The sequence below is a fragment of the Chiloscyllium plagiosum genome, unplaced genomic scaffold (assembly GCF_037043375.1).
Source record: "Chiloscyllium plagiosum isolate Xiang-an unplaced genomic scaffold, Cpla_swu_hap1 HiC_scaffold_37, whole genome shotgun sequence".
Lineage (NCBI taxonomy): Eukaryota > Metazoa > Chordata > Chondrichthyes > Orectolobiformes > Hemiscylliidae > Chiloscyllium > Chiloscyllium plagiosum.
The window spans coordinates 34,259,400-34,276,497 of NW_028270175.1; the positions used below are offsets into that span (position 1 = coordinate 34,259,400).

Below are 17,098 nucleotides of genomic sequence, written 5' to 3' on the forward strand. Positions count from 1 at the left end.
AGAGCCAAGTTTCATACCCATGAAGATAACTTCAACCGTGATCTTGGATTCATGTCAAACTGCACATAACCCCACCACACTGTTCTGTATTTGTGAAATCTTCCTTAGTGTCCTGTTTTGACACTGTCACCTTGATATCTTATGATTTCTCCACCTTAATCAGTTTGTACAGTTTTTGATTACTACTTCCTTTGGTTAGACCCTCAGCATGCAACTCTTATACTATCGTGTTATTTCAGTCATTTGGTTTGTCTCCAGCACCACCTTATTTTTAATTTTGTTTTGTAATTATCTCTCTGCCTCAATTAATCAGATTATGGGTCACCCCTTCACTTGCTATTCAGCTGTTGGCACTTTACTCACACCATCTGACACTTGATCACCTGCAAAGCCTTGTTATTCAGCCTGTTGACATTCCACTCACACCATTAATACGATGTTTTAATTTCTCTACCTGTTGATCTCTGCATATAACCTGTGCGCTTTTCTTCACTTCATCTGATGAAGGAGCAGTACTCCAAAAGCTTGTGATTTCAAATAAACCTTTTGGACTATAACCTGGTGTCATGTGGCTTCTGAAGTTGTTCACCAGCACTTCCACATCAAAGATTGCAAGGATTAAGGTATATGGTAAATATTTTTTTGGTGAATAGTTTCTCTTATTTCTGATCACAGATGAGAGGACAGTAGGATAGATTTCAGCAAACATCAGTCCAGACTTGATCTGACACTGAGTTAATTGACCACTGAAGGTTCTCATTTGGAAGTCAGGCAGAAACTTCAAAAATGGACCTTCCTGCCTAGAACTCAAGGGCAGGATGTGAAGGCAGAGGGATTCAGTTATGTTACCGTCCTGTCCAATTGAGTTGTCTTCCCACCTCCAGGGCCACTTTGTCAAGCATAACAAGATTCTGCTCAAAAGTTCTGCTTTGGCAGATTAGTAAATTAAAATGACCTATTACCAAAAGCTACTTCTGCCATGCTGTATAGTTAAATTGTCTTGTGTCCTAATATGTAGGTTAATGCAATAGCTCTTGGATGCGTTTGCATATTCAAAGAGAAACTGCATGATTCCAATGTTTCTTTTAATTTTGTGTCAGTTATTAAATAACTAGTGGTCTTGAATGGCTGAATGGTATTTCCTCATTGCTGTCCTTTTTTATTACACTAATTATGTGTTATACACTGCTAGTTTACCAGTGTTGTATTAATGTGAAACCCACAGATAAGAGTCTGTTAACAATCTGCTTAGCAGCTGTGCTATTAAGAAAACTGTGGAGGAATTGTTATGTTTATACCTCTGCAGTCATCTCAATATTTGTTATTTCCAGAAACTGCAACTTTAATTGTCTAATCCTAAAGAAGTGTGGTTACGTGCCATAAAAAGCATCACTTAAGTAAACTAACTAAGTTAATACTGTCAAGAAATAGAAATCACTTTTATTCGGCAAGGTTTGTATTTGTTGAGCCTGTGCAATTCACTCTGACTCAGTTCATACAATTGCACAACATTCAATGAAGACGCTTGAAAAAAAATTGCATGTTTATAGCACTTATTATGTGCTTAGAATGTCCCAAAGCACTTTACAGCTAAAGAATCACATTTGAAGTATAGTCACTTTTAGGTTGGCAAATGGTCACTGTTGTGCCGATTGGAATGCATTGAATGATTAAATATCCTCTTCTGAATTCGAAACAAAATTGGTCAGTCAGTCTTTGTATGTGTGCTATCATCGGATTTGCTAACACATGACCTTATTAGCCCCGGTATTGGGAAAGACTGCGTATACAAATCCATGTTCTCTCAGTTGGAAGAAGTTCAGCTAAACTAAAAAACAATTAGGATGCTGTGTAAAAATTTTCAAATGTTTTTGTACTAAAACAGAAATCTCTGGTAAAATTCAAGTCTGGCAGCATCTGTGGGGTGAAAGCAGAGTTTATGTTTTGAGTCCGATAACTCCAAAGAGTCACAGTACTCGAAACATTAACTCTGCTTTCTCCCCACGGATGCTGCCAGAATCTGCTGAGTTTTTCTGTCAATTTCTGGTTTTGTTTCAGATCTCCAGCATACATAGCACTTTGTTTTATTCAATTTTTTTTAATAATTTGACGTTTATGAAATGTGGGTCCTAACACACTATTTTTTATCTGCATGTGCTGGAAACAGAGAGACTTGTTTAGATAGCCTGTAAACAGAACATGATGGAAATATGGTGGGCAGTCGAAGACTAATGATTGTTGTTAGATTTGGTGATATTTTACCTTTTATGAATTCAGTTTTGAATCTGTTGAAACTGTGTGCAGCAGAATGCAGTAATATATATGGTTTAAAAAAGTGAAAATTCAACATTTAAAATATTTTTGCAAACATCCTAGTTTCACTTTTTTAATCCTGGAGTTGAAAATGTTAATACATTTCATGTGTACTTCATGATTAGAGACTTAATTATTTCAAATTTGCTTTGTTGTCTTTAGGCTTTAGTGATCTATTAGCAATATGCAGCAATATAATTGTCATCCTTAATATATGAACACATCTGATATTTGGAATAAGTTTGTGATTTTACAATCATTAAAATCCTTGAGACAATCAAATCTATCCCTAATGAGGCTTGTACTCTTTGTACCCGGTTATATTATTTGCCCTTTCTAAGTCAATGCCAAAGTTATGACTGACCGTGTGAAAATACTAACAGACAAATGTTTTCAAGGATAATCAATTGTAAACTATGCACTGCATGCTACAGTCTGTCTTACCCTGTAAATTCTGGGGCATGTTTTATAGGAGATCCAAGCAACATGGTATGAGAAGCTTCATGAATGGGAAGATGCCTTGGTTGCGTATGACAAGAAGATGGACATGAACAAGGATGATCCGGAGCTCGTCCTTGGAAGAATGCGCTGTTTGGAAGCGCTTGGTGAATGGTGAGTTTCACCCTAAGAATTCTTGAGACTGGGAAGCTTAATACATCCAAAACTGTAATCCCTTTTTCATTAATACCTTTTCATTAATGCCATCTTTTTTTTTAATCATTCCACCGAGTTGATTATTTTTGTATGTAAATATGCTGCCGACCTAAGTGTCCTTTCTTGTTAATTTGTTTCATAAAACAGTTGACCTTGAAATAAGTTCCACCTGACTTCTCTTGTAAGCCTTAACTTGATAATTTTCAACTTTTGCCACCTTGTATCTGAACTTCTTCCATCAAAGAATCATCATTTTTCATTAGTTTTATCTCATTTTTAAATTACTAGAGTGACCTTTCTTCTTTCCAGAAAATTGAAGTGAAATGAGAAAATTGGGAGAGATGTGTAACAGATCGATAGAAAGAAGAACATGTCAAGAGTAGTCTTTTATTAATATGCTTGAGATTAGACCCTGATAATTCTCATTCTATCATGTGTAAAGTAGTCAATCATATTAATACGCAACAGACAAAATTCTAAAGAAGCCTAAGCTGAAGATGATTGCTTTACCTTCTCTGAATGTTCTGCAAAACGTAGTTGTCACTATCATTCCAATTCCGAATGATACCCAGATCTTGCTGAATATGAACTTAGGCTGCTTCAGTATCTGACAGTGGTAAATGGTGTAAAACATTGTATAGTCATCAGTGAGTATCCCTATGTCTAACAGCATGATAAAGGGAAGGTCATTGAAACAACGGAGGATGCTTGAATCTAGGATCCTGCAGTGAAGAACTCTTGCACTGATGTTTTGAGACTGAGCTGATTGACCCCAGTAACCATAACCATATTTCTTTGTGCTAGATATGACTGCAACTAGTGAAGATGTTTCCCCCTATTTCCATTGATTCCAGTTTTGCTAGGTTCCTCAATGCTATACAGAGTCAAGTGCTACCTTGACGTCAAGGGCAGGCTCTCCCATCTCATCTCTGGAGTTCAGTTATTTTTTTCTGTGTTTGTACCAAGGCTGTGATGAGGTCAGAAGCCATGACCATGAAAAAAAACCAATTGAACAGCAGAGAGTAGGTAATTCCTGTGCAAGTGCAGCTTCTTCATACTGTTATGATTCCTTTCATCATTTTGCTGATCATCAAGAGAGAGTGAGGTGGTAATTGCCCAGGCTGGATTTGGCCTGTATTTTATGGACCGAACATACCTAGACAATTTTTCACATTGACGGATAGGTGGCCATTGTAGCTGTATGGGTGCAGCTAGTTCTGGATCATGAGTTTTAAGTATTATTGCCAGAATGTTGCCGGGGACAGCTGCCTTTACAGCTGGGCTTTCTCAACACCTGAGGATAGGGGTTGGTGACGATTCGCCACGGCAGATTCGCCGCCGATGATTAGCCACTGCCGGTTCGCCACCAGCGTTTCTCCACTGGGGTCGTTGGACCTCTGGAGACTATTTGCCACCAGAAATATATATATGTACTGATTGTTTTCCCTCCCGCCTGTTCTTTCATACTTCTCAGTCCCCTTTATTTATACAGCTACATACTAGATATTGATTTTAAAAAAAAGGTAAAATAAATATCATTTTATTGGTTTATGTATAAAAATGAGTTACAAATACTTGCGGTGGCGAATCATCTTCAGTGGCCAATGGGCGGTGGCTAAGCGTCCTTGGCGGTGAAAGGGCAGTGGCTAATCGGCGGTGGCGAATCTGCTATGGCGAATGGTCCCATCCTGAAGGAGGGCCATATTTAAGGAACCTTCTCCTGTTGATTATTTAATTGTCCACCATCATTCATGACTAAATTTGGTAGGATTGTAGAGTTTATATCTGATCTGTTGGTTGTGAGACCATCTAGCACTGTCTGTTTCCATGCTACTTCTCCTGTTGGGTATGAATGTCGTTCTGCCTTGCTTCACTTAATACAGCAAGTCTGTAACTTGATTTTTGTCATGCCTATCTTTCCTTGCCATCTTTACCTCATGTATCATGAAAGTTAGAATACGATGCAATATCTGATGTTCTACTTTATTGTTGAGTCAGTGTTTGATAATGAACTATCAAAGACTTTCAGAGTAATCAGAATGAGGTGCTTATTAGTTTCAGGGGCAAACCATTGTTTATTATTTCCAGTCCCTGAGGCAGCAGCATAAAGGATAATCTTTAAACATCTAGACTAAATTTAAGTTCACTTTTCTTTTTTCCAAATCCTTTGTAGAAAAACTGGAAAAAAATGTCCTGACATATGATACTTTCCAACTTTAGTTTGGCCAGATAATATGGCTCTTGAGATAGTTCTTAGAACATAGAAAAGTACAGCTCAGAACAGGTCCTTTGGCCCACGATGTTGTGCCGAGGGTTAATCCTAATGTAAAATAAAATAACTTAACCTACACACCCCTCAACTCACTGCTATCCATGTGTATGTCCAGCTGTTGCTTAAATTTCCCTAATGACTCTGCTTCCATCACCACAGCTGGTAACGCATTCCATGCATTCACAACTCTCTGCGTAAAGAACCTTCTTCTGACGTCCCCTCTATACCTTCCCCCTTATATTTTAAAACTATGTCCCCTCATATCAGTAAATCCTGCCCTGGGGAAACGTTTCTGGCTATTGACTCTATCCATTCCTATCATTATCTTGCACACCTCGATCAGGTCACCTCTCTTCCTCCTCCTCTTCAGAGAGAAACGTCCAAGCTTATTCAACCTCTCTTCATAAGGCAAGCCCTCCAGTCTAGGCAGCATTCTGGTAAACCTTCTTTGCACCCTCTCCAAAGCCTCCTTATCTCCCCTATAGTAGGGCGACCAGAACAGGACACAATATTCCAAGTGTAGAGCTGTATCAAAACGTCACGGCTCTTAAACTCGATCCCCCTGTCAATGAAAGCCAAAACACCATATGCTTTCTTAACAACCCTATCCACTTGGTGGCAAATTTGAGGAATCTATGTACTTGCACACCAAGATCCCTCTGTTCCTCCCCACTGCCAAGAATCCTGTCTTTGATCCTATATTTAGCATTAGAGTTCGACCTTCAAAAATGCATCACTTCGCATTTATCTAGTTTGAACTCCATTTGCCATTTCTCAGCCCAGCTCTGCATCCTGCCTATGGCGCGCTGCAGCCTGCAGTAGCCGTCGATACTATCGACGGCACCTCCAATCTTTGTGTCATCCACAAATTTACTAATCCATCCTTTTATGCCCTCATCTAAGTCATTTATATATATGACAAACAGCAGTGGCCCCCAAACTGATCCTTACAGTATACCACTAGTAACTGAACTCCAGGATGAACATTTCCAATTAACCACCATCATCTGTCACCTTACAACTAGCCAATATCTGATCTTCTTTCAGCTAGCCAATTTCTGATGCAAACCACTAAATTACCCTCAACCCTATGCCTCCGTATTTTGTCCAATAGCCTAACATGGGGAATTTTATCAAACACCTTACTGAAATCCATATACACCACATCAATACTTTACCCTCATCCACCTGTTTGGTCACTTTCTCAAAGAACTCAATAAGGTCCAACCAGCCCATCCCGACCAGATATCCCAACCCAATCTAGTCCCACCTGCCAGCACCCGGTCCATATCCCTCCAAACCCTTCCTATTCATATACCCATCCAGATGCCTCTTAAATGTTGCAATTGTACTGAAGGGTCTGTTTCCATGCTGTACGTCTCTATAACTCTATAATTAAAGTAAGAATTTAGATTCTTGTATGATATCTGATACCTAGAAATAATATATAATTCTATAATTTTAATGCCTATTCATGTAAAATTCTATCTGCTGTTTCTCTGCCCATCCCCTAGTCCATTCAGATGCATTTGGAATTGTTGTGGTTCTGTTCGCCAAGCTGGGAATTTGTGTTGCAGACGTTTCATCCCCTGTCTAGGTGGCATCCTCAGTGTTTGGGAGCCTCCTGTGAAGCACTGTGAACATCAAAAAAGTGCTTCACAGGAGGCTCCCAAATACTGACGATGTCACCTAGACAGGGGACAAAACGTCTGCAACACAAATTCCCAGCTTGGCGAACAGAACCACAACAATGAGCACCCGAGCTACAAATCTTCTCCCAAACTTTGAATGCATTTGGAATCTTATAATTAGAATCACTGACCAATGTACGTAAATTGGTGTCATTGAAAAACTTGTAACAACTTGGACAATATTTTGCTCTTTACCCCCAGTAATAAAAATGGTCAATAACAGAACTCCAAATACTGATGCTATGAGATTTGCTGAGAGCAATTTTTATCCTTGACAGAAATCACTTCTCTCTGTATCTTCAGTAATCAAAACAGGTTAATACTTTGCCATCTCTTCATTGGGCACATGCTTTGTGAATCAGTCTATTATACCAGTTGTTGTCAAATAGCTTACTGAAGTTCAATTGGACAACATCGCCTGCATCAACCTTTAAGCACCATATTAATAAGTTATTCTGATGGACCAAGAAAATTATTCAAATACGACCTTGAACTTTTGAGTAGATATTAGTCTGTAAGTAACAATATCCTTCCAAATGATCCCTTTTGTAATCCGTTAATTTTATTTGAAATCTTACTAAATAAACTCTCAAAATTCCATGGTCTACTGTTTTAGAATTCATTTCCTGGCCCGTTTTAGTTTATTTAAACAAATCTTTTTTATAATTTAAAAAGAATTATTCAATTGAATTTCCTCTGCTGAATTCACTAACTTTATATCTTGAATCTCTTAAAACCTTCTTTGCTTCCCTCATGATGCTCCGTGGTCACAGAATCACTAACTTATTCTGGCACAGAAGGAGATCTCAACAGAACTGTATAGAATCATTTGAAAGAGAAGTTTTGAATTCAAACCTACGACAGTTTGGGGATGTAACCCCTAGAATAGATGAGGGAGAGCTATTGGATAAGGTGTATTTGAATTTTTCAGAAATCTTTGATAAAGTCTAAATTAAGAGATTAGTGTTGGGAGTCATTTAGAAGGATATTGTTCATGTGTAAATCAATGTATGTGAGTGTGGTAATATACTGTCATGGATTGAGAATTGATTCACAAGTAGGCCCTGAGTAGAACTCCATTGCAAGAGTGTTTGAGTACGTGAGCAAAGGTATTTTATTTCAAGTAGGTCAGACTAGGTAAGGATGGCAGATTTCCTCTAAAGAGCATGAGCAAACCAGATGGGTTTTGACAGTGGTTCCCATTAAACCGCCACCTATTCCAGATTTTATTGAACTCAGATGTCACTATCTGCGATGGTGGGATTTGAATCCATGTCACTGGTCATGGACTCTCTGGGTCCTTGTGTGGCTGATGAGCCTGATCCTAGAGCTGTATCACTGACCACACATTTGGTTGATGTTTCCAGATGGTGAAATTGCTCCTTGACCTTGAGATTGTTGGCATTTCTTTCTCTGGTTCCTGACCAGTGCTACTTGTTGCCACCATATGTTTCAAAGAATTGCGTCCCTTCATACAGGAGTTGTCTTCAAGTCAATCACTTCTGAATGAGGATTTCCTGTGCGTTGACAGCTCTGTTTCATTTCTTAATAAAAGCCTTCAGAGAGTGTTTGTATACTTCCGTCGTCCTCTTGTCCAAGTGCCTTTCTTGAATTGGATGAAGAACATTGGCTTTAGTCGTCAGAACTCTGGCATCCTAAGTATATGACCAGCCCAGTGGAATTAGTTTTAACCGGTCATGGCCTCTATGTTGGTGCTGTTAGCTGCTGATGTTAGTGTACCTGTTCATCCAGACGGTAGTTCTCAAGAGTCTTGAGGTGGCATCTATATGTACTTCAAGTTCTGGAGTCATACAGCAGAGTCAGAAGGACAATTTCCGTATACACAAAGATCTTGGTACCACCATGGATGTTGAAGACACTCATCCTTAGGTATCAAAGGTGGTGCTCAGAGATTGGATCCAATGTTAAATCTTTGCATTGAAGCAAGCCTCAGAAGAGAGAGGGCTTCCCAGATGAGGGAAGTGTTCCACATTTAGGAGGAGTTTTTTCTCTGTTGACCTTAACAGAGAAATGGATTGGAACTTGACCTGGAATGATTTGGTGGAGGTTTTGAGTCTTGACATTGAGGCTGAGACCAATTCTTCGAATGTTTACACAAAGGTGTTAAGTGATGCTTTAAGATTTTTTCTGAGAGAGCAACAATGACATTGTTATTTGTGCACTGAAGTTCCACATGCGAGGTCAATGTTGTTTTGTTCTTGAATTTCAACCATTTGAGGTTGAAAAGTGTCCACGGGAGAGAGAGAATAGTGTCCACACCACTGGGAAGCTTGTTCTTGACAAGATGGAAAAAAGTGAGGGGACGCTGACACGTCCCTGCTTAACCCCTGTCTTGACTTGAAGGATGATGTCATAATATTATTGGTATGGACCGTGGCTGACATCTTGTCGTAGAGGACGCAGAGAATGTTGATGAATGTCATTGGACAGCTGGCCTTTGATAGGATCTTCAGTAGCACTTCCTGATTGAGTCAACAGCCTTGGTCAAATCAATTTAAGTCCATGTAGAATGGTTTGTGTTGTTCCTGGCATTTCTCTTGAATTTGCCACGCAGTGAAAATCATGTCCCTAGTTCCACTGTTTGAAATCTACCCTGGCTTTCGGGTAGCATTTCTTTTAGACTAAAAGAAGGCACCTATTGAGGATTTGGGGGATGATATACCTGGCACTGGAGAGTAGGAAAATTCCTCTGTAGTTCTCACAGTCTACTTTGTCTCCTTTTTTGAATACAGTGGCAATGGCAGCCTCCTTGAAATTAGCAGAGAATTCTTTTTTTGTCCCAGATTTTCAGGAACGGTCAATGGTGGTGATAGATAAGTTCTGCTCTTGCAAGTTTGAAGATATCTGCTGGAATCCCATTTACTCCTGCAGCTCCTCTATTTTTCACCTAATGGAGGCTGCAACTTCTGCCACACTAAATGGGAGTCCAAGATTGTCTTTGGGTAGTTGGAAATATATTCAAATTTGTCCTCATTGACAGTTGTACTGTGGTTTGGGAGGTCTTTGAGGTGTTCTCTTCTCTAGAGGCTGATGTTTTCTCTGTCTCTCAAAACGGTGCCATCCTTACTCTGCACTGGTTTGAGGCTAAGAGTGTTCGATCCATATATTGCTTTGATGGCACTAAAGAAATCTCATTTGTCATGCTTGTTGGCCAGGAGTTGCAGTTCCTTTGCTTTCTCAATGCACCCTTTGATTCTAGATTTCTCAAGTTGTTCTTTGTAATTCCACCTTTGCTGTTTAATCAGTTTTCTTCTTTGTCTTGCTGATGATGTTGTTCTGCCAGGCATGGTGACTGTTCTTGTCAATGAGGTCTTAGACGATATAGTCATTGTTGTTGAATCAGTCATGGTATTTCCTTGTCTTGTAGCCAATGGTTTCTTCACAGCATGAAATAATGGCTGTCATCAGCTAATTCCAGATTTCCTCCACTCCATTAAAATGAACTGTTTGGAGATTTTGCAGAAGATTTTGTTGGAAGTGTGCTAGTCAACTTAGCTCTTGAAATTGCTGAAGGTTGAGCTTTTTTTCTGAACAATTTCTTTGTCTTCAGCTGTTTCTGGTGGCATTTGATGAATATTGAGGAGTGGATGAGCCGTGGTCTGTCCAGCAGTCATCCTTATGGTCTCGGGATCAAATGATAACATAGTTGATTATGAGCCAGTGCTTTGATTGTGAATGTCTCTTAAAAAGTCATACACTTGTCTTTTTGGTGGAACAGGGCGTTGTTGATGACAGCTAGTGTTCCACACATTTGGTGAGCAGGAGTATCCCATTGGCACATTGTAATTCCTACTTCTTCCTTTCTGATGGTTCCTTTCCAGAGTCTTTTCCAACCCTGGTGTTGAAGCCTGTAAGGAGAGTAATCTTATTTTCTTTGAGGATGTTGGTGAGTGTGACATGCAGTGTGGCATCAAGGGTTGCAACATAAGCACTAGCAGCCGTTGCCTGCTAGTTCGTGGCATGTTGTAGATGGAGAGTCATGAGGCAATTGTTGATAAGTTTGTTCTTGGTGGTGAACCCAATCCATGCATCCTGGGTTGCTCCTCAGGCTTTCCTCTCCAGAAGAAAGTGCAACCACCACTTTCCTTGTTGCCTTGTTACCAACACCTTCTTCCATCAGCTACCTTTCACCTGATCTTCAAGTCTTCTGCAGGGCAGCAATACCAGTGTTGAAGTAATGAGGACTATTCTTTGTTCTGGATGATTGTTTTACTTGTCCATGAGAGCTTGTACATTCCAGGTTTTGAGATTGAGTTTGACTTTGGTTTTCTGACCATGAATAGATGGGCCTGCTGGATGATATTTTCTGGCCAGGTTGGTGACTGAGCAGATTATTGTGAGGGTATCTTTTCTAGCCCCCTTCCCTGTGGGTGAGCACAGTGGATCTTGAAGAGCTCTGTTCAGTCGTGAAGAAAGCAGAAGCCAGACAAAAACACCAAACGTAGCAGAACCTATGGAAGTTGCGTCAATCTGTACAACCACCTACAGATTCACCCTGTGAGTGGAAGAGAGTCATCCTCATCTGCGAGCGAACGTCAATGATGATTTACTCTAATCCCACTTCCCAGTATTTGGTTGATAAGGTTGTGTAAGCTCTGTCGTTTCAAGTATTTTTCTAAATGCTTGTTATAGACAACCTGGTAATGGGTATTTTGTGTAGCATTTTAACACTATGTCATTATTTAGGAAACTTAACATGAATCTCTGTCAACTTTCCTTCTAATGTGGTAATGCCTCATGACCAAGCTTTCATGGCAATACCAGGCTTGTTCACCAATCTAAGCTGTTATGCAAGTGAGAGCTTACGTGATACTTGCTCACACATTTTCAGAAGGCTGCATTTTGTAATATATCTGATACACATGTGCTGGTTTGTAAAGCTGTTGAGATACAAATACACAAGGGGCCAAATACGTGGTGACATGTCAGATAATCTAAATGAATACGCGGTTGATTTCACAGCGTTGTGATAGACTAGCTCTTTTGTATAACCTAGTGTCTTGTCTGTTTATGCAGGCGCTTACAGAGCTCATATTTTTTGCATTAGACTCTTTTTAAAAGTTGCATAATAGTGTCATTGATCAAAATTCCATGAAATTGCAGCTGTCCTTGATTTGAAATCTTATGGGCTGACCCTTTTAGGACTTCAATGACTTGAGTTCAGAAAGGTCTTATTTGGACTGGCTGTGATCCAGAAGATAGTCATTAACTCTTAAAGCACAAGTCATGGTTGTGCCCACCATAAGATGTTTCTGTTTTTTTCAGCAGGACAAAGGTTGTGAGGTCAATTACATCCAGAATTCTGAGTTAGATTATCTTGATTAGCATTGAATTTATTCAGTGTAGCAGAATCCTGCACAGTATTAGTTTTGAAGGCAGAACTTTATATAAACTATAAATATAGTTGTGTAGTTTGAATGCAAAGTGATCCACTTTGTTTATATCAATCTTTCTCTAATGCTGATTTTTTTTTGAAAGAAGCACGTTTTTCTGTCCTGATGTGTATCTTTGCTAAAACATTTACTATCTTGCATATTTTTGATTTTTGAAATGTCAATGTACTTAAACTATCTTTCCTTTATTTTTATATTTGGCATAACCAACAATCTAACAGTTGACTGGACACTTTAAAAATATTTACAATTTCAAATATGATTGCTAACCTATCCATTTTTCTAATACAGCTTTGTTATAATTTCTTTGAGTTCTATTTCCAAGTTGGAAGAACACTGCTTTATATGTCCTTGATTCACTTGTGTAGTTGCTGACTTGAAATCATGATGCACTTTCAACTGTTCCAACTCATTCCTTCCCAGTTCCTCAAAATAGCAGTATCCTTGCCTCCCTACAGTCCCTTCCTCCAACAATATATCATCTTCTAAAAGTAGCATTGGCGTCACCTAATCATTATTTTCTCTTAACCATTTCCTTTCTTGAACTTGGTGATGTAATGAATTTTGGCTATGGCACTTCATTTGGTTTCTTCATAGTTTGAAAGAAACTATTTGTTCCCTACCAATTACAGTTTCTATAGACCAACTTTAAAGTAGTTAAAGTGACTACAATAATCACGGTTTCTGTCTCTTGCATCTTTTAATCTCTTGTATTTCTGTGCTGTGTCAATAGCTGCCAAGTTGTTTCAAACATTTGTGCTCCACTTTTTTGACTCATTGATAAATACAAAGGATGTTTGATCAAACAAAGACAGATTTTATGAAACTGCTGTTAATGTGTAATAATTTTATTGGATAAATGTATTGATATAAAGTACCAAACACTTTGCATATGATTATCATTTAATCTTGTGCATTGTTTGTCAATTATGTTCCATATTTAACGTGAACATTGATGTGATGAAACTTTATATAACTTCAAATAGTAAAGTACATTGCAGTGCAGTTGATATTTTCTGTAATGATGCAGTTTATAACTTTTTTCCATGTATTTTTCTGTAGCTGTGGAGCTAAACTGAAGGAATTCATTTATGTTTGTGGATGCAAACAGAAAAGCTGTGTGCAACTATAAGAGTCTGACTTGCCATGATCTGCGACAGGGATTAAGGACTTGGGTATAATAGTGAAAGCTAGCAATTTTCTTAACACAGACTTCAGTGAATGCTGACTCACAAAGTAGTTCAATTTTAGTCTTTGCTGGAGGGACATGGGCTAGAGAAGTTGAACAAATATTTAGCACAATATCAGTCTATCTGATCAAAGGATCTAATGGCCTTAATTATGATGATGCCATAGACCTAGAATTAGATTGTTCCCTCTCTCATGGGATTAATGGAGAAATAAGTCAAGTTAAAATGGAGTAGGGAGTTTCAATAAGGGTATTTTATGCATTTATTGAAAATTGTAGGATTTGTAGAGGGATAGCATGGGGATGATTTTGATTTAAGATCAGCCACGTATACCCATATCAAAATAAACTTCCACAGGGTTTTGCGGCCTTGTGGCACAATGTTAATCCTTGCCTCTAGGTTAGAACACTGGATTCAAATCCCACCTACTCCATAGGTGTGCCATTAACATGTCTGAGCAGGTTGATTAAAAATATAGGCAGTCCTTGGGTCACAAATCATGTATACAGTTCAAAACACAATGCAAAAAAATATAAAGTAGCTTTCCATAAGTACAGGAAATGTTTGTATGTCAGATATTTAAAATTACTTCCCTGTGTGGGATCACATTTGTGTGTACGGACACTTACAAGTCAGACATTTGTAAATTGGAGACCCCCGTATCTCCAGCATGTTCGAAGGGGAGAGAAATCTTGAGTAAGCTCTAAAATGTTTTTTTTTAAAGAGTTTTAACTTAATGTTTGTAAGGGTTTTATAACTCTGAGAGCGAGGTGTGCTGCATATCAATTCGTACTACTCCATGAGCCATACCAAAAATGTAAATGTTTTATCTTAACACTGAACTAATTAATTTGTTTATATTTATCAGTATTATTTAAAACCAAGCAACTTTTACTGGGTTTCTTCAATAATGCAAAAACAGCTTTTAATTTTAAAAAAACCTTCAAACAAGTAGGAAAACTGGCTAACAACTAAGCTACCACTTAAAATTATATGATATCCCTTTTAACCCAAACACACACTCGTACAAGACACGACAGAACAACACAACACTGCAGGGATGACATGAGCATTTCTTTTAAAAAAGGACACCTGGAAAACCACTCTGGTGGGGCCTAGAGTCCAAATTCGAAGGATTAAAAATGTCCAGTCAACCACCTATTGCTGAGATAGCAATGCTGAACAGTGTTGAATCAATTAAATCTTCAAATCACACTTCAGTTTAGATGAGAGTCTTTACCAGATTCTTACATTATTCCAGCCAAGAGAGAGTTTTGCAGCTGAATCTGTAGTAGGATTTCTGCTGTTTATCAGAAGATTCAAAACTGGCCTTTCCAGCTTGGAAGACTTTCTTTAACTAACCTAACTCAGTTTGTTAGAAAGCGTAACAACTGCAGACTTGCTAGGTGTCTTTCATCATGGGGCCTCTTGCACCTTTTTTTAGAAATTAAAATAAACCCATCTTTTCTCTCAAAAGCATTGTCAAACTATTTAAAACAAAACATTTTTCTAAATAGCAAATAAGCAAAGTTTTATGTATATAATCATGGTTGCATTTTTGAGGGGAATGCCTATGCTGGAAAATCCATGTACTTTGCCTTTTTTACCCAATATTGGCAGTATCCCTATATCAAATAGCATGGTCAGAAACAGAACAACTGACTCTGAAAGAAAGCTGACTTCTAATATATTTCTAGGATAGCACTTTCATGACCACTGGGTATCTCAAAGCACTTTATAGTCAATTAAATATTTTTGACGTGTAGACATGATTATAAAGCAGAAAATATGGCAGCTAACTTGCACACAACAAGCTTCCTCAAATATAATGTAGTAATGACTAGATAATCTGTGTTAGGTTATTGATTGAAAAATAAATATTGGCCAGTCCCCTGCTCCTTTGTCACATGATGGCACAGGGTATTTTACATCCACTGATGAGAGCAGACAGGCCTTCAATTTAACTAAGTGAAAGTGGGTACTGCAGATGTTGGAGATTAGAGTCAAGATAAGAGTGATGCTCGAAACATTGATTTTCCTGCTCCTCGGATGCTGCCTAACCTGCTGTGCTTTTCCAGCACCACTCTAATCCAGACCTTCGATTTAATATCATTCATCTTACTGTAAAGACAGCAAGTCTCACGTGGCTCTCGGTAATATTCTGAGGTGTCATTAGGATTCTTGTGCTAGGTTTCTGGACTTGAAACCATAAATTTCTAGCACAGAGGCTTGAGAACTACTCTGCCAAGGTTGTGCATATTATTTGCATGCAAGTTGAACATGTTTGAATGATGGTATTTCCCACCTTCCTGCCTTTTTTGAATGGTACTGAAAGTTGTGATCAGTTATGGACAATTAACACTCAGGACTTGCTCTCATTGAAACTGAACTAAAACTGTGTAAGATTTTTTATGTACGACCTGTGTAGTTCCAGAAGAAGAAAGTTTAATTCCATCACATAGATCTAGACTAAAACCTAGGTCTTCAGATGAACAGTATGTTAAGCTACTATGCTTCGTGATCCTGACGCACAGAAGAATTCCAGCAATTATTTGCACAGAAAGTACTCTTTGTACCTTGATACAAAGGAGAATTTGTACATGAGCGTTTTAGGCAGACCCGTGTAGGTGGCCTGCAAATAAATCTGATTAGCACCGAGATGTTTAGTCACTTTGCTCTTTTGATTCTTCTTAGCAGAATGTAAGTTATTCGTACTTTGTTGCTGTGATGTATTAGCAGAATTTGACATTCTGTAGCTTCATGGAAGACTGAAAAAGATGGTTTTCCCTGCAACAAGGATGATATTGACATATTATTTTAAATTGATCTGTATATGGGATTGAATTTGAAATTGTACACTTGTGTATGACTTGTCTTAACTGTTTGTAGATGATTAGGGAGAACACCCAAGAGGTTTCCATCTTAAATATGTGGTCCCACAGAAACTTATTTGGAGGAGGGGAAACAAATGTAGTTTCCGCTATTTAATAATGGATCTTTTTATATCTGGTTAGAGTATCCTCTGAAGCCTGGCTATAAGCACCAACTTGGACTCTGGCCCATGTTTCTAATGGACAGGTTCCAAGCTAAATTTCTGTGAAACACAGGCTGCTTTACAGATTTTGTTCAAAATATCTACACTATTTATTCCTTTTCCTATCACTGTTACGTATGCCTCAAGTAACATACTGGGATATTATAATAGAATAACAGGGTCAATTCACACTATCATCTTCCAATGTCATCATTGTTCTCCAGCTGGCTGGAACTATACTCACCTAGTTACATACTTAATTATCTAATCATTGCCAGAGATTCACTTGCAATGGCTTCTTTTCCAGCTGCTGTACCATTACGTACAGTGTCCTTCAAGGGTCTATCCTGCAACTTTTCCCATTTCAAATATGCATTTTGATGACATTATCTGAAGACACAATTGTAGTTTTCACACGTATGCTGATGATGCTTAGCTCTCCCTTGCCACCTTTCTCGACTCTTCCCTATCTTTCTCCCTAGCTTCCTTGTTTTTCTCCTTGAAGACACTCCATAAAACCCATTTTTAAT

The 17,098-nt window shown here is 38.5% G+C and overlaps 1 protein-coding gene across 3 annotated transcripts in view; it reads left to right on the forward strand.

Annotated features, from left to right (window-relative positions):
• mtor (mechanistic target of rapamycin kinase) overlaps window positions 1-17,098 on the forward strand; it is a 387,814-nt gene that overhangs the window by 218,704 nt on the left and 152,012 nt on the right. For all 3 annotated transcript variants that reach the window (XM_043675588.2, XM_087980582.1, XM_087980583.1), the window contains one exon: window positions 2,786-2,925. In XM_043675588.2, coding sequence (XP_043531523.1) covers window positions 2,786-2,925 — 140 coding nt within the window. The remainder of the gene's footprint in view (window positions 1-2,785; window positions 2,926-17,098) is intronic.